The sequence below is a fragment of the Tetrahymena thermophila genome (assembly GCF_000189635.1).
Source record: "Tetrahymena thermophila SB210 genomic scaffold scf_8254776, whole genome shotgun sequence".
Taxonomy (NCBI): domain Eukaryota; phylum Ciliophora; class Oligohymenophorea; order Hymenostomatida; family Tetrahymenidae; genus Tetrahymena; species Tetrahymena thermophila.
The window spans coordinates 532,913-550,807 of NW_002476534.1; the positions used below are offsets into that span (position 1 = coordinate 532,913).

The following is a 17,895-nucleotide window of genomic DNA, read 5'->3' on the forward strand; positions in this document are numbered from 1 at the left end:
TTTAATAAGTCTAAAAAACTCTTGATTTTATTTCTTTCATATAATTTACAATGCAAAATAAAATAATTTGTTAAAATCTCATTTAGCAATTTTCTTAATTGTCAAATTTGAATCCATCAATCAATCAATCACTTTTAATTAGCAACAACTATAAAATCAATAAATTTATATTAATAACATTTTATTTTTATCTATGTATTTACTTCATAAAAATTGTTCTTGTTAAATTATTATTGAATTATATTTTTATTATTTGTAAATATGAGTTTTGTTTTAAAAAGGCTTGCTATTTATTAGACTTCAAATTAATATAAAATTTTAAAAATTTATTGCTAATTATTTTATATTCCAAAAAATAAAAAATTTATTTTTATTTATTTCTTAATTTATTAATTTATTTATTTATTGTGTCGATTTGTTTTAATATAAATTTCATCAAATAAAATGCAAAAATAATTAAATTATTTTTTTAATTTTTCAAATTAAATTAAAAATTTGAAAAGCTTTAATTTTATTTTTTTATGACAATTTTAAGACTATTTAATTTTTAATCATTAATAATATAAATCAAATAAAAATTTTTTATTTAAAACAATTCTAAAAAAACCTCTGCTCTTAAGAAAAATAAATTAAATAAAAGGCTAAAGTATTTTAAGAAAATTTAAAATAAGGGGGGTTCTCATGACTTATCGGCTAAATTTGTTCAGTAAAGTGCAATAAATAAACAAACAAACTCAAAATAATTACACACTAACCCAATAAATCTGCTTTATTCTCTTAATAACTAACTCCTAATTAGATATCTACTAACTAAAGAAAAGAGCTTATATCCTAATTAGGAAACAACTCCTAAGATAACTATAAGCCCTTAAATGCTAAAAGCTTAAGTAACAACATCTTAATCCTTTTAACATTGCACTTTACCTTACCTAGATAGCTAACTTACTAGTCTAGTTAAACAACATATAGAAAAATAAAATAAAAGTACTATAGTATGAAAAATTATAAAAATATAGGTATCTAAAAACATAATAAATACAACAAAAATTAAATAAATGAATATTTTTAAATCTATTATAATATTATATTTAAGAGTTATTCTGAGTGCATATTTATGTGCGAGTATTTCTATTCTATTCTATTCTACACCAATTTAATTGAAGCTTTTTAATTATTTAAAAAAAAAAAAATATCACAATTCAAAACAAATAAATTGTTTTTTTACTAAAAATCTATTGTCAAATTTTATAGTTTAGTGCAATTTGCTAAACCAGAACCTAAGCCTGATCACCTTAGTCACCAATTTAATTGTGACTTTTTGAAGAAAAATATAAAATTAATTAGTTTTTTTAAAAGAAAAAATGGTGAAAAAATATTAAATAATAAGAAATGAATAAATAAATAAAAATAAAAAGTTAAAAAGAAAAAAAGAAAAAAAAATGAGTTAAATTATCAAATAAAAAAAAACACAAACAAAATAAATAAAATAAAAAAAATTCAATAAAAATCGAATAAATAAATTATTAGAGTTAAATTGTTTGAGTTCATTTTTTATTAAAAAATATAATAATCACAAATAAACTATTTTTTTACTAAAAATCAAGTGCTAAATTTGAGAGATTAGTGCATTTTGCTAAAGCAAAACCTAAGCCTGATACACCTACATCACCAATTTTATTTTAACTTTTTAAATTTTGAAGAAAAATATATAATTAATTAGTTAGTTAGGAAAAAAATGAAGAAAAAATATGATATAATAAGAAATTAACTAATTATAAAATAAAAATTTAAAAAAAAAAAAAAGAGTTAAATAAATATAAAAGAAAAAAAAACAAGCACATTAAAGAAGAAAATGAAAAATAAACTAATTAAAAGAGTTTGTTTGTAAAATTGTTTTGAATTCTTTTTAATATTCAAAAATATCTCTATGCTAAACTGTTTTTACCAAAGCTAAAGTTTCAAAGTTGAGAGATTAGTGCACTTTGCTAAATCAGTACCTAATCCTGATACCCCAGTTGCACCAATTTAATTGAAGCTTTTTAAATACTGAAGAAAAATTAATTAGTTATTACACAGAAAAAATGAAAAATGAAAATTAAAAAATATCACAATCCAATACAAATAGTATTTACTTTAGATTAAGATTCAAATTAGAGAGATTAGTGCAATTTACTAAATCAGAACATAAGCCTAATGCACCAATTGCATAGATTTTATTGTAGCTTTTTAAATATTGAAGAAAAAACAGTTATTCATTAATTATGTAGAAGGATAAAATATTAAATAAAATGAAATTAATTCATTTAAAATAAAGAAAAAAGTTGAAAGTGAAAAAAATGAGTTAAATTAACAAAATAAAACAAAGATAATAAAGAAAAAAAATGAAAAATAAATAAAATTAAAAGAAATAAATATATTAAAAGAGTTAGTTATATTATTTTAGATTCACTTTTATATTAAAAAAAAATCACAATTTAAAACCAATAATCTGTTTTTACCTAAGATCAAGTGTCAAATCTGTAAGATTACTGCACTTTGCTAAACCAAAACCTAAGCATGGCACATCATTATCACTGATTTCATTATCACTTTATAAATATCGAAGAAAAAAAATAAATAAATCATTAGTCAGAAGGAAAAAATGAAGAAAAAATTTCAAATAATAAAATATGAATAATTAATTAATAGTCAGAATATAAATTGAAAATGCAAATTAAGTTAAAATAATTTAAAAAAATCTTTATTAATAAAAATAATGGAAGTGAGAATTTTATTAGAAAAATAATATTTTAAATAACTTGAATATAAAATAAAAAACATTAAAAAATGAAATATAATTCAGAGTAATATGGAGAACCTAATGAGATTAAAATGAAGAGTTTAAAAACTTTTTTATTTATAAAAATAAATTTAAAGAGTATTAATAAAAAAATAAATAATAACTTCTTTTATATCGTAGAAACAATTTTACTATTATTTCATTTTACTTTTTTTTTTCAAAAACTATTTAGTAGCAATTTGTCGAAATTTAATTAATTTTATAAGTGTATCAAAAAATTGATTGAATTTTATTTCAAATTAATTTGGATATTAAATACTGTAGATTCTCGTTAATTAAGGACTTTTTTGCATGGTATTTAAAAAATGTTTATACTCCTATATAAACTTTCAATAAAATTATTTTGGGTGGGCATCTTAATTAGAGAGTCTGTTATATTTCAGATGTAATTAAAAGTAAAAATATTTTATTTTAAATTAGTAGTTTAATTAGAAAATTAAATATATAGAATTTAAAATAAATGGTAATAAACATTTTTGAAGAAACTTATTAGCATTATGAATGAAATCCTAATAAAATAAAAACTATTACTTTTAAATTTATTTATAATTTATATTTGAATGAATGAATGTATAACTTGCTATATTTTAGATAGATATAAATACAATATTAAAAATAATTTTTTAAATATAAAAAACTTAACTATATGTTTGATTAAAATATCTGTTAATATATATATATATTCAATAATTACTCCTTAAGACACCTATTGTTTTAAAAGGAAATATGTATACAATTTGATTGATATTTTCATCAAAATATTTTACTTGTTTTATTGGGGATAAACGTTTACTGAATTTCACCATAAAGCTCTGACTCATCAATTACTAAGAATAAATATATTTATAAATACATGATTATTATTTTGAATTTTAATTAGGATTTACCTCTTTTAGGACGATATTTATAAAGGTCTCTAACAGTTTAGTTTTTAGAAAAATTAAATGAATTTTAGTTTGAAGATTTGTTAGAATATTCTCCTAATTCATCTTTTTGTTTAGCAATATTTATACTCTAATAGTTAGAATAATCTTATCTTTGATTTATACTGTCATATTCAAAGTTTCTTTGTTAATTTTATGGAGGTTTAGATAAGCTATTCTAATATGAAGGAATATACTGAGAAGGATTTTATCTATTTGTTGGAGTATCTTAATAGATAGATTTAGCAAGCTAGCCAACTTATGAATTAATGTCTTCTATATTACGACTAAAGTTATAAGAGCTTCCATTTTATTATTTTTACTATTACTCAACATTTCTCTACGAGGTGTTTTGATAGTTTAAATCATTGATAGTTGATCTTTTTGACAGTGAATATTATTACTGCTGCTATTATTGATATTATTAATAAGTACTTTAATTTATGTTTTGAGGTTGCTAAGAATGTGAGAGTCTCAAGTTATTTTAAGATGGAAGACCAAATCTATCAGACTGATGTCTATATTAACCATAATAATTATATTTCGAAGTATTCATTTAAGAATAGCTCTTATCATTAATAACTTATGAGGGTATATCTCTATTTCTGCTTACGTATTTTTCTTAGTTATTTTAAATTTATCTCCCAGATGCCATGTCTTATTTTGAATAAAAGAATTTGTTATGCTCTTACTTATACTGATTAAGATTATCCTACAGTTAAGGCAGCAAATCTCTTTAATAAGCTTTTTCAGTCTGCATTAATTAGGAATAGTTAGGGTAAATAGGTCCTTGTTAAGATTGCTGAAGTTAAGATCTAAATTAACTGTTTCTATCATTGTATTAATTTTAAGGCAGCTTATGCAAGTTCATCAAAAAGGAGTCAATGCCTTTTGATATATCATTTACTTCCATTTAAACTTGCTTAATTGTATCTGGTTAGTTATCTTTGAAAGTTACTCTTTTTTATCCTGTGACTTCTTAATTGATTTCTTCATTGTCATCATCATCATCATTTTTTTCTTAATCTTCATCGTTATCATTTTAATTTTCTGTCTTATCTGCATCATCTTCTTCCAAATCTCTATCAGATGCCTATTCGCTTAAATCTAAAGAAAAAATATTATTGTTTTTATATTAAAATACCATAAAAAAAAGCTTATTTACCTGCCGCTGAACTCATTTGATTTAAATCTATCTATCACTACTGCTACTACTATTATTAATTCTGGTTTTTATTATGAATTTATAGTGTTGATAATATAACAAGAAAGATAAATTAGTATTTTTAATTAAATAAAATATAAATAATTTATTGATCATTCATTAATTATTTTAAATCATTTGTATTCAGTACTTTATTCCATAAAAAAAATGAAAAATATCTTAAAATAGTATTATCTATCTATCAATCAATTAATCAATCTTATTTTCTTTGCATTTTGTACACAATATTCAATTCAGTTTTTAGAAGAAAATAATTGATTAATATTTTTAGATAGATTTCTGATATTTAATACAGAAACTTGAATAACATTTATAATAATTAATTAATTGATTTGTTTATTTATTTATTAACATAATTCTTTTCAATATTTAATTATTAGAAGAAAGCAAAGAAAGATAAATGGCTGGTAATAAATTGTATTTTAGCAAATTTAGAAAAAAATATTTATAAAATATCTAGAGAAGAAAAAATAGCAATAATCGAAAGGATCATCTTAAGGATTACAAAATATTGCTGATGAAGATGATGAATAGAATTAAAACCAAGATTAAGATGATGGATTGCTAACAGGAGCTTCTAATTAGCAAGGAGGAGGTGGAAGTAAGTTTTAGCAACTTCCTTTAAGAGATTATTATGAGAGTTCTGTCACTTAAGTATTACTCGAAGGGTTAAGAGAGTTAGGTGCTAAGAGGTAAGATTTAATCTTAATTCTGTTAAGACATAATTTACAAATAAAATAATTAATAGGCCAGAAAATCCAATATAGTTTTTAGGAAAATTTTTATTAGACAGAGACCCAGAAAAGAAAAAATGAAAAATAATTATATTTAAGTTTAAATAAAGTAGCTGATGCATATTTATTCTTTGTATATTTCAAATAATAATATTTTTTTTTAAATTTGTTTTAATATTGAATCAATCAATCGATATATTTTTTCTATAGATCTAATTGGTATAAAGAAAATATGCAATAGTTAAATAACTTTTATATAGCCATTTAAAATATTTTAAGGACAATTCCACGCTTTTGGTAAATAACATTTTAGATAAAGTGCTTTAATTATTTAATGTTATTTCATTTTTATTTTGTTGAATGCTCTTAAGATGATTGTTTAGTTTAACTTGTGTGTTTAAAAAGTTATTAATTTTTGAAACTTTTAGGATATAAAGTAAAAAAATATTCTTAGAGAGTTTATTATATATTGTACTACTTGGATATAATTTGTCACAATTAATCTTTGTAAATTAAATAAATTCAGTATTTTTTAAGTTTTTAAAGAATATAATTTTGATTGATATTTTTTTAATTAATAATTTCAACAGTCAGATAGATATTAAAGGTTGGTTTTTAGGCAAAGTTTAAAAAAAGAAAGAAGTAGGCATCTATAAAACGTTGTTTTGATATTTTTAAAAATAAAAAAGAAACTTTTTTTTGAAGGGTGGGAGCTATTAGTTATTAATTATGAGTTCTTAGGGCAAGAGATAAGATAAGACTAATGACTCTGCTTCAGGATAAGATTTAGATTAAGATCAAAAAAAAAATAATGTAAAGAACCCAGTTTCTAAAAATAAAAGAGGCTCAAGTCATGGCCCAAGTAACAAAAAGATGGATATTTGGCATAGAAATGAAATGGAAAAACATAGAAAAATGATGGAACAAAATTAAAAAAGAATGAAGTATATTCAATTATTTAGTTTTTCAAATTTAGTTTTATCAAAATATTAACACTTAAATCATAGCGTCGCCATAGATAATGATAATGATAATTGATTATATATTTTGCTAATTCATTATTTAATCTACTTTTTATATTTTTAGGGAAAATACACTGAAAGAAAAAAATGAATAGGAAAAAGCAGACAAAGAATAACAAGAAATACTTGAAAAATTAAAGAAAGAAAAGAAAGAATAATATGAAAAGTATTTGAAGACAAACATTCGTTAAAATGATATAAATTATCAAAAATAAAAACCTGCTGTTAATATTTACAAGAGTATTGATATAATTAATGGAGTGGAAAACGCTAATAAATTATAAGAAGATAATGATAATAAAAAAATGTTGAAATAATGGGTTCCTAGACCAGTGCCTTTAGAAGATGCAGAAAAACATTTAAAATAACAAAAGATTGAGTAAGAACTCTACGAGAACTAAATGAAATAAATGGAGTTAGTTTAGCTTTTAGAAGAAAAAAAAATGTTGGACATGTATAAAAATTTGCCAAAACCAAAAAATCAAAAAAGGAATTCAAATTAAGATCAAGAAAATATCAATGAAGAGGATGAATACAATTATTAGAGTGGGTCTTTTTCAGGAGTAGGATAATCTAATTTATACGTAGACTCAGAAAACGAGTCTCAAGTAAGGAAGAAAATGAAAAAAAATGAATCATCTTAGTTAAAAGAAAATTCCCCTTCATATGTAGCAGCTGATTATAAAAAGAAAAATAAAAATAACAAAGAAGATTACCTTTATAATCAAGAGATATCTATTGTTCAGGATAAGTATGATATCAATGGAGGAGATAGAACTAAAACTCCAGACATGCTTGGGTTTGAAGTTTATAACCAGAATTATAAGGCTAAAATTTAAAGCGAGCAAAATGCTAAAAAGAATCAAGAGAGCTAGTAAAGTAAAAACAAAGAAAAATAAAATAGCTAAGGTAAAAAAGAAAACAGTCCTTCATAAAATAATAAATAGAAGAAAGAATAAAATGCCATAAAATAAAAAGATTAAAAAAAATCAGATAATTATGGGGAATGGAAATTTGATGAAGGAAATAGTTTTGATAATAAGTAGGAAAAAGAGCCATTTGTTTAAAAAGTATTACCAAATGGCATGACAAATCATCACAAAGAAGTTGCTCTGTCCAAAAACTTTTAGAAAATTTAGTTTGAGTTAGATGGGCAAGAAGAAGAGGAAGAAGTGCAAGAAGTCGAGATTGGTTAAAAAAATGATAGGTCATAGGTTTTTTAAAATATCTAAAATAAGCCCAGCACGTCCTAATCTGGCAGTGGAGTGAAAAACTAAATTTAAGATAAACAAAGTAACTAATCAGAAATAAAGAGGTAGTTAGATTAGAAAGAAATGGAGCTTCTTAAACAAAAGTAAGAGCAACTTATTAAGTAAAAGAAGGAACAAAAATAAAAAGAATCAGAAATGGACAAACAAAAGCAACAATATTTGTCGTAATTTTACAAATAAGATACTAAAAACTAAGACTCAAACTAAGAAAACAAAGAATAAATTTTGAAGGAATTCAAAAATTAATTTAATGATTTGAAAAAGCAGTACAACTATCACAGATAAATTACTAATTAATCTTCGAAATCAAATTTACAAACAACTACTAATGAAAATAATGCAGAGTAAGAGACTCAACAAAAAGGAAATAAAATTGACAATAAGAAGAACCAGAGATATGATTAGCAACCTTAAATAAAATCTCCATAGCCTGAATAAGATGAATACTTGCTTGAATAGGCAGATTTCGACAATGAATTAATGTCTAAATAGTCTTAAATGAACAACAGTGGTAAAGTTGTAAAACGCACTAATTATTTGAAAGATGTAAGCAAATTTTCTATGAAGCCATAGCCACCAGCTGAAAAACCTTCTTATTCAAAAAATTAAAAAGAAAGAAGAAAATTTTGGGAAAGAAAAACAAACGAGGATTTCTTGAATTAGTCTATTGAAGAAAAAGCTACTTTTACAGCAATTAGTAAATTTAAATCTAAGCTTTAAAATAACATAAATATTGATAAGCAGCTGAACAACGAAGAGAAATAAAATATATCCCCAGAAAAAGCAGAAAAAAAAGTAAATATTTTTTAAATAAATAATTTGGATTATTTGACTATATTTTTTAAAGAAAGAATTGGAAGAATGGTAAAAAATAAATGAACAAGAAGTAAAACTCTAAAAGGAAATTTTAAAAATTCATTTAGATAATTTAGAAAAAGTCAAAGATGTTGAAGAAAAGAATTAAATTAACACATCTCAAAACATTTCATAAATGATAGAAAATAAAAGTAAGTCAAGAATAAATACAGCCACATCAAACAAATCAGCAGTAACACAAAAAACAACAAAGACAAATAAAACTACAACTCACAAAGATCATGGTGGACATAAAAATGCAATAAATTAAATCAATCCTATTTCAGGTACTCATTCTTTTAAATATAGTCAAAGTTATTTTTTTAAATTTAAATTATTATAGAAATAGAAAACGAAGATGATATAGAAGCTTCTTTGATGAATTTAGATAACTAGCTCTCTAATTAAAAAAATAGAATCACTCTTATGACAGCTGAAATAGAGCAGTCTTTAAAGCCAAAGCACCCTTAGTTGAGAAAAGAAATTTTAAACAATCCATAGATGCTGCAGTAAAATCCATTTACTGTTGATATAACATCTCTTGATAAAGACTATCTTGAAGAAGAGAAGTAAAAATTTTTTACTCCTATTCAATAGAACCACAAGCAATCAAAGCTAAACATTTCACATATCTCTTCTGTTTCGAATTAAAAAGAACTCTTGGGAAATAGACCTGTATCTAATAAAACGAGTATAACTAATAGTTAATTTAACTCTTTGGCAGTTATCCCTCCTCATTTTAATTAATAGAATTAAAATTCTTAATCTCATTCTAACTTTTAAGACAAACTGCCTAAAATTAATTAAAATCATATTCAAAGCATTGAACCTTTGCAAGATAAATCAAGAATTGAAATATAAAAATAAAACACAACAAATTCTTAAATTTAGAGGTCAAAAAATTAGTCTAGACAAAGTTCTAATTAATCTTCAATTGTTACTGTCCCAATTTAAAAAAATTAAAATGAAGGATAAAATAACATAATAACACAAAAGAAAAATATTGACTCAAAAGATAAAGTTATGCAAATAAAAAATAAAGAAATGGAGCTGAAGAAAAAATTCCCTGAATTTTTTTCAGAAGAAGATTAACAAGATGTAACTCCTAAAATGAAATAAAAACAAATAAAAGAATAAAATTAGATTGTTTCTCATAATTAAATTTAAAAATAACAGATTGATAATGATAGTTAAGAAAGGTAAATAATATAAAATGTTAGTGTTTAACAATCAGAGAGTGCTTCCAGGCCAAATAGATAAGAATCAAGCAGATCTTTAAATAAAAAAAAGTAAGTTTAACAAGAACTTCCTTAATTAAACCATCAAGTTGTAGAGCAGGATAAGGAAGATCTTAAATAATGGTGGAAATCAGTTCAAAAATCAATAGAAAAAAGCTATGAAAACACTCCTTCCCAAAAATTTTCTGATGATAAAAATTCACCATAAGGATTTAATGAAGAAAAGTAAGGTAAAAATGAATAAATCTAAAGCAAAAACATTAGTCATAAATAAAAAAGAGAATTAGATTAAGAAAGACAATCTCTTAAAGTTCAACCAGAATAAAACAATGATGATGAAACTATTAATTAATAAGCAGAAAGCAAAGAACAAAATATTCAGAAAGAACAATAAAATAAACAAAATCAAATAACCAAAGAATAACAAATAGCCTTAAATAAAGAAGAGAGAAAAAAAATGATAATGAAAAAATTCTTAGAAGAATGTGAAGAAGATGAATAAAATAATGAAGAAAAAAAATAATAAAATAATTTTGACTTTGAAAAAAACAACTTAAATGAAAATGTAAAATTGTAGAATGAACAGCCAAAAAAAAAACTAATTGAAATTTAATTTGAACAAAATAAAGCTGAGCCTAAAAAAAGTAGGAGAATAAAAAATAATGATGGGATTGAAATCAATGAAAGTGAAATCATGAGTGATAATTTTTCAGTTGTATCTAAAAAAAATGGAGAAGAATCTTCAAAAAACAATAGGAAAGAGTTTAGAAATTTTTCTGGAAAATCTAACGAAAATCTGTAAAAGATAAAAGAATCCAAATCTAGATAAAAAAGTGCTGATTCAAGTAATACACACGATTCACGAAGCAAAATTGTCAAATAACTAAGAGATTAATCTTCAAATTAATCTTCTCCTACTAACCCAAGCAAAAAGAGAGTAGAAAAGGTTTTAGATAAAAATGTAATTGCAAAGGTGGAACAGTAATAGCAGCAAATAGAATAAGCTATAAAATAAACTCTTGAAAAACTAGAATAAGCTGAAATAGAGCAGCTCCACAAAGAATAAGAAAAGTAAAAAGTTAATATCACTAAAAGAAAGTCAAACGTCTCCTCAAATAATTCAAATGTTGAAAAAGAGCTAAGTGAAATCAGCCATAATTATTCATTTGCAGAATCGGATATCAGTCATCTTACTGGAAATGGAAATTATGCTACAAGACAAGTTATAAAAAAGAACTACATAGTTACAGGAAAAGTTCCTTCAAGATACAACCATGAAAATTTGTATCCCTCAAAAAATAAATCAACAAATAACAGCTTTAACGATAATGCAAGTAATATGTCTTCATCAAAGTTCATATTTTAAAAAGAAAATATGCATGACTCAAAGCTAGTATTAAATAACCAAAGTAATATATAAAGTAAAGCAGTAATTCCTGAAAATAAAGATATAATAGATGAAGAAGAGTATTAGGGAGATATAAAAATCAACAGAAATGTAAACCTTCAAAAGTTGCTTTTTGTTGATTGATATAAAATAAAATACTTAATCTATCTTATTCAAATAAAATATAGTTTGAAATAACCTCTTATATTTTATTATTTATAGTTTAAAATTTTAATAAATCTTTTATTCAATTAATTTCATAATAATTTAAAAAAAGATATTCTATTTAATTATTTATTTTATTTAAATTTATTAAGTATTTATTGCTATTTATTTAAAAAAAGTGTTTATCAAAGTAAACCACATTAAATTATTTTCTAATTTATAAAAAAATGGAAAAAGTTTCCTGATTCACAATTTTTAAATAAAAACAAGAAAACAAATTCTTGACAAAATACTTCTATTTTAGATTTTAATTATCTTAAATGTGAGTTCACACAATACCTTGACTATTTAGTCCAAAAGCAACTTATTTATTAATTTGATTGCTTACTTATTAACTATTAATTAATTTATTTATTAAGTTACTTTTGTATGATTTAAAATAATGAAGGTAAGGTAAATAATTTAATTATTCAAATAAATAATTTATTAATTTGTTTTTTTGTTTAAAATTTATAGCTTTGCTAAAAATTTGAAACAATTGAAACAATATGGATTAAAATTTAGTTGTTTTTTTTAAATTAAAATAAAATTTGGTTTAAATAATTTAAAGAATCTTTGTTCTATATTATAAAATAATACAAAATCTTATTTTATTTTAAATGATTTACTTTGACATTTCATTCAAAAGTAGTAGAAAGATATATAATAAATAAAGAAGTTTTAATGAAATAAATAAATAAAAATTATTAATGCAACATTTTTATTTATTATTTTTTACTTGTTTAAATTAAAAATGTTTTGAGTTCACTATCCGATTTTTTTAGTATTTTCTGCATCTATTTTTTTTGTTTCGTTTTCATCCACATTAATTGTATATCTATCTTCTATACTGGCTATTGTTTGCTTAATAGGTTCTTCAAATTCTGGATATACAGTAGCTACGTGATTAAGTATTTCTACAGTTCTCATAAATTAATCAAAGCTTGATAAAGTTATGTTTTATCTCATATTTTAGAGTAAATCTAATATATATACTTAATCTAGCTTAAGCTATGACCTAAATAAAAGTTTCCAGATAGTATAATATACTTTAAATGGATTTTTATTACGAATTTTTAATTCTTTGTTGATACATATCATCATTTCCTTTAGGAAAATCTCTCTTTCTTTTTAGAATAGCTTTTAGTTTTTAAATGCTATTTGCTAATCTTCTCTGGCACATAAAATGTAAACAACTTCATCTAAATCCCACTTATCTTTAATTTGATAGATTCTGCTATCGACTACTCTCAATGCCTACTCATAGCCTAAATATTAAAATAAAATACTATTTAATTTACTCTAAAAAATATTCATTTAGTTTAAAGACTCAAAATTAAAGGTTTTTAAAATTAATAATTTACTTGGTAAGGATTGCATTTTGACACTCTTGAAAAAATTAAGTAGATCAATATATTCTAGATCTTATTTATAGTGCTCTAAATAGAGCTAAATAAACCTTATATCTATATATGGAGATAAAGAATAAAGCTCTTTTGGTGAAAAGTCTAAGTAGTTTTATTTCACAAATTGATCAAAATGTTGCTTAATTTAATTATCCACTTAAACTTCTTACAGCTCAAATATTTCTAGGATTTTTTAGTAGTCTTTTGCTTGGAACTCATCAATATTCTTCAATATACAGGCATTGTAAGATTTTAAGATAGTTCTAAAATTAGTTTGCTAATCGAATAGTTGCTTTGACTTTTGCAATAAAGGTTTCTCACTGTCTTGTTAATTTATAATTTTTTAGTTATTTTCTTATTAGTTTAAAACTTGAGAAGATGTTTGATTGAGAGAGTTTTCAGTTAATTCGATTCTTCCATACATGATCTAATTTACACTATCAAGTGCCTTTTCTCTTTTAGACAACTAAGCTTCTCTTTGTATGAGAAAATGAGAAAAGAAAAGATGACCGAATAAAACAATTTCCTATTTATTAAAATTGCTTACTTTATGAGAAAGTCTTTCAAAAACAAGTTCAAGGGATTCCATGTAAATGTTTCTGTTAGACTTCAAAAGTTAGAGCAAACCAACAATCATTTACATTTTTTAGAGATTATCAAAATCGTTGAGTTTGTTCATAAAGTACAGATGAAGAGATTCTGACAGTCTTTTGCTAGTAGAAGGAGAGGCATCTTCCCTGAAAGTAAATGCTTTAGGCAAAACTTTAGTTAACTTGACACATTCTTTAATATTCAAATTGTGAATATTCTTTAAGAAATATTATTCCATTAGCATCTAAAGCTTGGGAGAGCCCATTTAAATCTTAACTAACCCTTCAAGAATATTTATTAATTATTCAGAAGTAAATCCATTTAAATTTTTAATGAAATCTTTTTCAATAATGTTGTAAGTGTTGTGATCAATCAAGCGATAATTAGAATAAGTTAAAAATATTTCATATTTTCTTTTTGTGCTATATTTGTCTAATTTTGTAAATATTTCTTTAGAAATTTCTTTCAATTATTGAATATTCTACTCATAAACATTAGATTCATCTTTATTCTCAGAAGATTGCTCGCTATTATTTTATGTCTGTTTTTAATCTTAAAAGTTTTTATCCTAAGATGAGCAAAACTAAGCCTTATAAGAATTAAAAAGGTCTTTGCGTAGCTTAAGTTGGAATTTGCTTCTAAGTGTGATGTTAAATGGAACTAATCTTTTTACTATCTAAAACATATCTTTTTTAATTTACTTAATAATATTGAATCTCAATTAAAATTTTAAAGCATATCTTTTCAAAAACAGTCTACTGACAAAATAAATGCACAATATAAAAATTTTATAATGAAAATGATTATCCAATAAAATTAAAATTAATTATAAAAATTAACAAAAACAATTTAACTTTAAAAAATTATTTGATGAATGATTTTTGAAATTATTTTCACTTTTTTATATTATATATACACAACATATCTAAACCTAATAAATTGGTATGAATTGTATTATCATTCAGTCTACTATAAATTAATTATTAAGGAGATATATTCTTTGAGATCCATCAATTGATATTCTCTTTGAGAGATTGTATATTCTTCTTAAATATTGATTTATTATAGGTTAAATTATTTGATAGATGTTATTTTAATTTATATAAATATTTATATTAATCTGTTTTTATTTATTGTATTAATATATTCTGAGAGTTTCCAGTAGTTGAATTATATTTGCTTTACCCCACACAGATTTATTTTTCTGAATTAACAGAAGCACATACTAAAAATTTTAATATCTTCCAATGTAGATTTAATACCAGGTATATCTAATCTCACTAATTAAGTATTTGAAAAAGAAATTTAACTTAGTGTGAAAGACAATTTACTAGATAAATTTGAATTTGTTTCTTATTAACATTTTTTAGATAAGACACCAAGAATCACCATGTATACTTTGATCATGCTAATAAAGTATTCTGTGAATAATATAAAAAGAATTTAATATCATCTACTTAATATTTAAAAGTTACTATTATTATCTTTATCTTTTTAGTATTTGATTATAAAAGGGGTGTTTTTATTTGATTTTATAAAGAGTTCATTCAACATTCTTAGAGTTGACAAAAAGCTTATTTTATTTATTTTATAAATACCTAAAGTCTTTTAAAAGGATAATTGTGTAATAAGATAATTTAATTTGGTTATAATTATCTACATTTTAATAAATCACATTTCTGAAAGCATTTAATGATAATAGGTTAAAAAATTCTAGATTAAAATGAATCCAGTGATTTTAAACAATATTATTAAATTATAAAAAATTGGTTTGTTGCAAAAAACATTCACACAATAAATTTATATATAGATACACACGCATAATATACTTATTCTGTTTCTTTGTTAGTACGTAAATTATTTAAGAAAAAAATAGAATGTGAACTAATTTTTATGCACGTTTATAATCTCTCACAAAGAATTTTATCAAAATTTAATTTTCTGTAAATAAAAAAAGCAACCTTGGCATTTGATTTGTATTCAATTTATGATATTTACTAACTGATATATTCTTATTCTTTCTCTTCTTCGATAAAAAGTGATAAAATAATAAAACTTAAATAATACCTTCTATTATCATAAAATTGTATTTATAATATAGATATTAAAATACTGATTCACCTAGTTTAATATGTGTTTCTATTTTTACATTAATTATAATCAAAATTTATTATATCAGATTTGATTAGATAACATTAAAAAAACAAGATGCTTTCGTGTATTTGAAATTTAACATTTAAAAATATTAAAATAGATGTTTACTATCAAAAGAATGACTCTAGTTAAAGTTCAAAATCTTTACTTTGAATTATTTGTTGCTTATTTTATATTTTTTAAATTTGTTACAAGTATTTAGTTGAACGAACATAAAAAATTTATAGTACGATAGAATCAAATATTTATTTGTAGCTTTTATTTCTATTTTATTTATTCATTTGTTTTATAAGATGAATTAAAGGGTGGGCATCTTGACTATGATACATACACACATTCAAGGTATTATATTTTTTTTGGTTTTAAAAATAAATAGCTATTTGTTTGTTTGTAATCAGAAATTTACTTAGCGTATATACGCATTCATTTATATTTATTTAATAATGTACTCTATTTCCTAGAGAATTATTCATGTGCGCACTCTCTAAAACAAAAACTGACTGATATATTTTGAAAACTGAAGTATTAAATTTCTAAAAAGAATTAATTAAGAAATAAATTGAAAAATATTCACTTCGATCCCAAATAATCAATTTAGAAATAATACAAAATTTAACAACCAAAAAAGAAAAAAGAAGCAAACAAACAAATTTTAAGTTAAAATTACTAAAAAAACTCTATTAATTAATTAAAGGCAAACTATTTACAATGGATAACTAAAGTTTCAATAACATCCCTCTTGCAACAAACTAAAATAATACTGACATGAGCATTCAAATGGTCAACCCATAAATGATGCATCACATTCCACATACTTAGAATTAAATGTACGCTCCTTAGATGATGAATTAATAATAGTTGCCTAACTAATACTAACATTAACAAATGATGATGATGCAACATCCTTAAATGATCCAGCAATAGTTCCCTCTCATATAATAGCAACAATAGCAAAAACCAATATTTTTATATCCTGCAACCCCATAATGTAATTAATTTCAAATCATTTTTACCTTTTTTAATTAACTATTTATATAAATTAGAACCTACTTCTAGATATAGTCAGCCCTTGTATTGCTCTAATTGCTAAAGAGTTGTCCCATCGCTAGTAGAATTTTAAGCTGGAAAGGGAGCATGGGTATCAGGTCTAGTGATAGGCCTACTTGGATGTTGGGCTGGATGCTGCTTAATCCCATGCTGCAATGAAGACTTCTAAGATGCTGTTCATTAATGCACTATCTGTCACCAACAGCTCGGAAAAAAATAATTCCTCTTTGATTGAATTTAAAACCTGAACTGAAAATTAATAATAAAAACAAAGGAAATGTAGCCTTTGCTAACTAACTAACTAACATCTTTTCCTACTTACTAAAAGCTCAACAAAAGTTGAAAATAAACAAAATATATTATAATTAAAACCATAACAACCATAATCTTAATTGAACTCACGTACTTTAGTATTATAAGTAATATAAGTAGAATTCCAGTATGTTTCTTTCGGTGCATAGCTAATGTTTATAAAACAAATAAAAATTTTGGTTCGCTAATTTAATTAATTATCTCTCGATAAATAAATTTTTCTTGCTTACAACTTTACTATATAAAAGCAATTGAATTAGTTCTAAAAGAAAAAAGCAGCAAGCAAGCTATAAGTAATTTTTTATAATGCTTTGATTTGATAAATGAAAAAGTCTTAATAGATCAATTCTCTTTTGCTTCATTTTCAATTTCCTAACTAAATACACGAGCGAATGCATATTTGAATATAAACACTATCTATCAATCAATCTATAATAAGATTTTAAAAATAGAAAAAGAAATGAATACTAAATCTAATCTATATTATTTATTAATTTAACTTATTATTTTGTGTATATAATATAAGTATATAGTATTAATTAACTTTCTTTCTTTATATATATATCCCTATAGATATTATAACTAGTTTACTTTTTATCAACTCTAAATTTTTTAATTTATTCTTTTATTAAAATAAAAATATTTAGGTTAAACTTTTCATTTACTTTCTAATTAATTAAATACTTA

General features: G+C 22.6%; 6 protein-coding genes across 6 annotated transcripts; 3 read left to right on the forward strand and 3 right to left on the reverse strand. All coding sequences in view use genetic code 6, as the record gives it.

The window, feature by feature from the left end:
• Positions 1–1,238: 1,238 nt before the first annotated feature.
• TTHERM_000158388 (kinase domain protein) lies at positions 1,239–2,982 on the reverse strand (the record flags this gene model as incomplete). Its single annotated transcript, XM_012796036.1, has 6 exons — positions 1,239–1,314; positions 1,594–1,683; positions 1,946–2,035; positions 2,133–2,222; positions 2,499–2,588; positions 2,972–2,982. 6 exons carry the CDS (start codon positions 2,980–2,982, stop codon positions 1,239–1,241), a joined length of 447 nt encoding a protein of 148 aa, XP_012651490.1.
• Positions 2,983–3,522: 540 nt separating this feature from the next.
• Positions 3,523–4,943, reverse strand: TTHERM_000158389 (hypothetical protein; the record flags this gene model as incomplete). Its single annotated transcript, XM_012796037.1, has 4 exons — positions 3,523–3,545; positions 3,607–3,666; positions 3,727–4,869; positions 4,928–4,943. 4 exons carry the CDS (start codon positions 4,941–4,943, stop codon positions 3,523–3,525), a joined length of 1,242 nt encoding a protein of 413 aa, XP_012651491.1.
• A 444-nt stretch (positions 4,944–5,387) lies between these two features.
• Positions 5,388–5,802, forward strand: TTHERM_00158390 (Dpy-30 motif protein; the record flags this gene model as incomplete). Its single annotated transcript, XM_001009767.2, has 3 exons — positions 5,388–5,394; positions 5,448–5,679; positions 5,736–5,802. 3 exons carry the CDS (start codon positions 5,388–5,390, stop codon positions 5,800–5,802), a joined length of 306 nt encoding a protein of 101 aa, XP_001009767.2.
• Positions 5,803–6,450: 648 nt separating this feature from the next.
• Positions 6,451–11,638, forward strand: TTHERM_00158380 (hypothetical protein; the record flags this gene model as incomplete). Its single annotated transcript, XM_001009766.1, has 4 exons — positions 6,451–6,665; positions 6,808–8,809; positions 8,862–9,156; positions 9,213–11,638. The coding sequence occupies 4 exons, from the start codon at positions 6,451–6,453 to the stop codon at positions 11,636–11,638; spliced, it is 4,938 nt and encodes a 1,645-aa protein (XP_001009766.1).
• Positions 11,639–12,463: 825 nt separating this feature from the next.
• Positions 12,464–14,380, reverse strand: TTHERM_00158370 (hypothetical protein; the record flags this gene model as incomplete). The annotated part of the gene is made up of 2 exons (XM_001009765.2): positions 12,464–12,966; positions 13,063–14,380. The coding sequence occupies 2 exons, from the start codon at positions 14,378–14,380 to the stop codon at positions 12,464–12,466; spliced, it is 1,821 nt and encodes a 606-aa protein (XP_001009765.2).
• A 2,177-nt stretch (positions 14,381–16,557) lies between these two features.
• On the forward strand, positions 16,558–17,131 carry TTHERM_00158360 (LITAF-like zinc ribbon domain protein; the record flags this gene model as incomplete). The annotated part of the gene is made up of 2 exons (XM_001009764.3): positions 16,558–16,837; positions 16,893–17,131. The coding sequence occupies 2 exons, from the start codon at positions 16,558–16,560 to the stop codon at positions 17,129–17,131; spliced, it is 519 nt and encodes a 172-aa protein (XP_001009764.3).
• Positions 17,132–17,895: the final 764 nt, after the last annotated feature.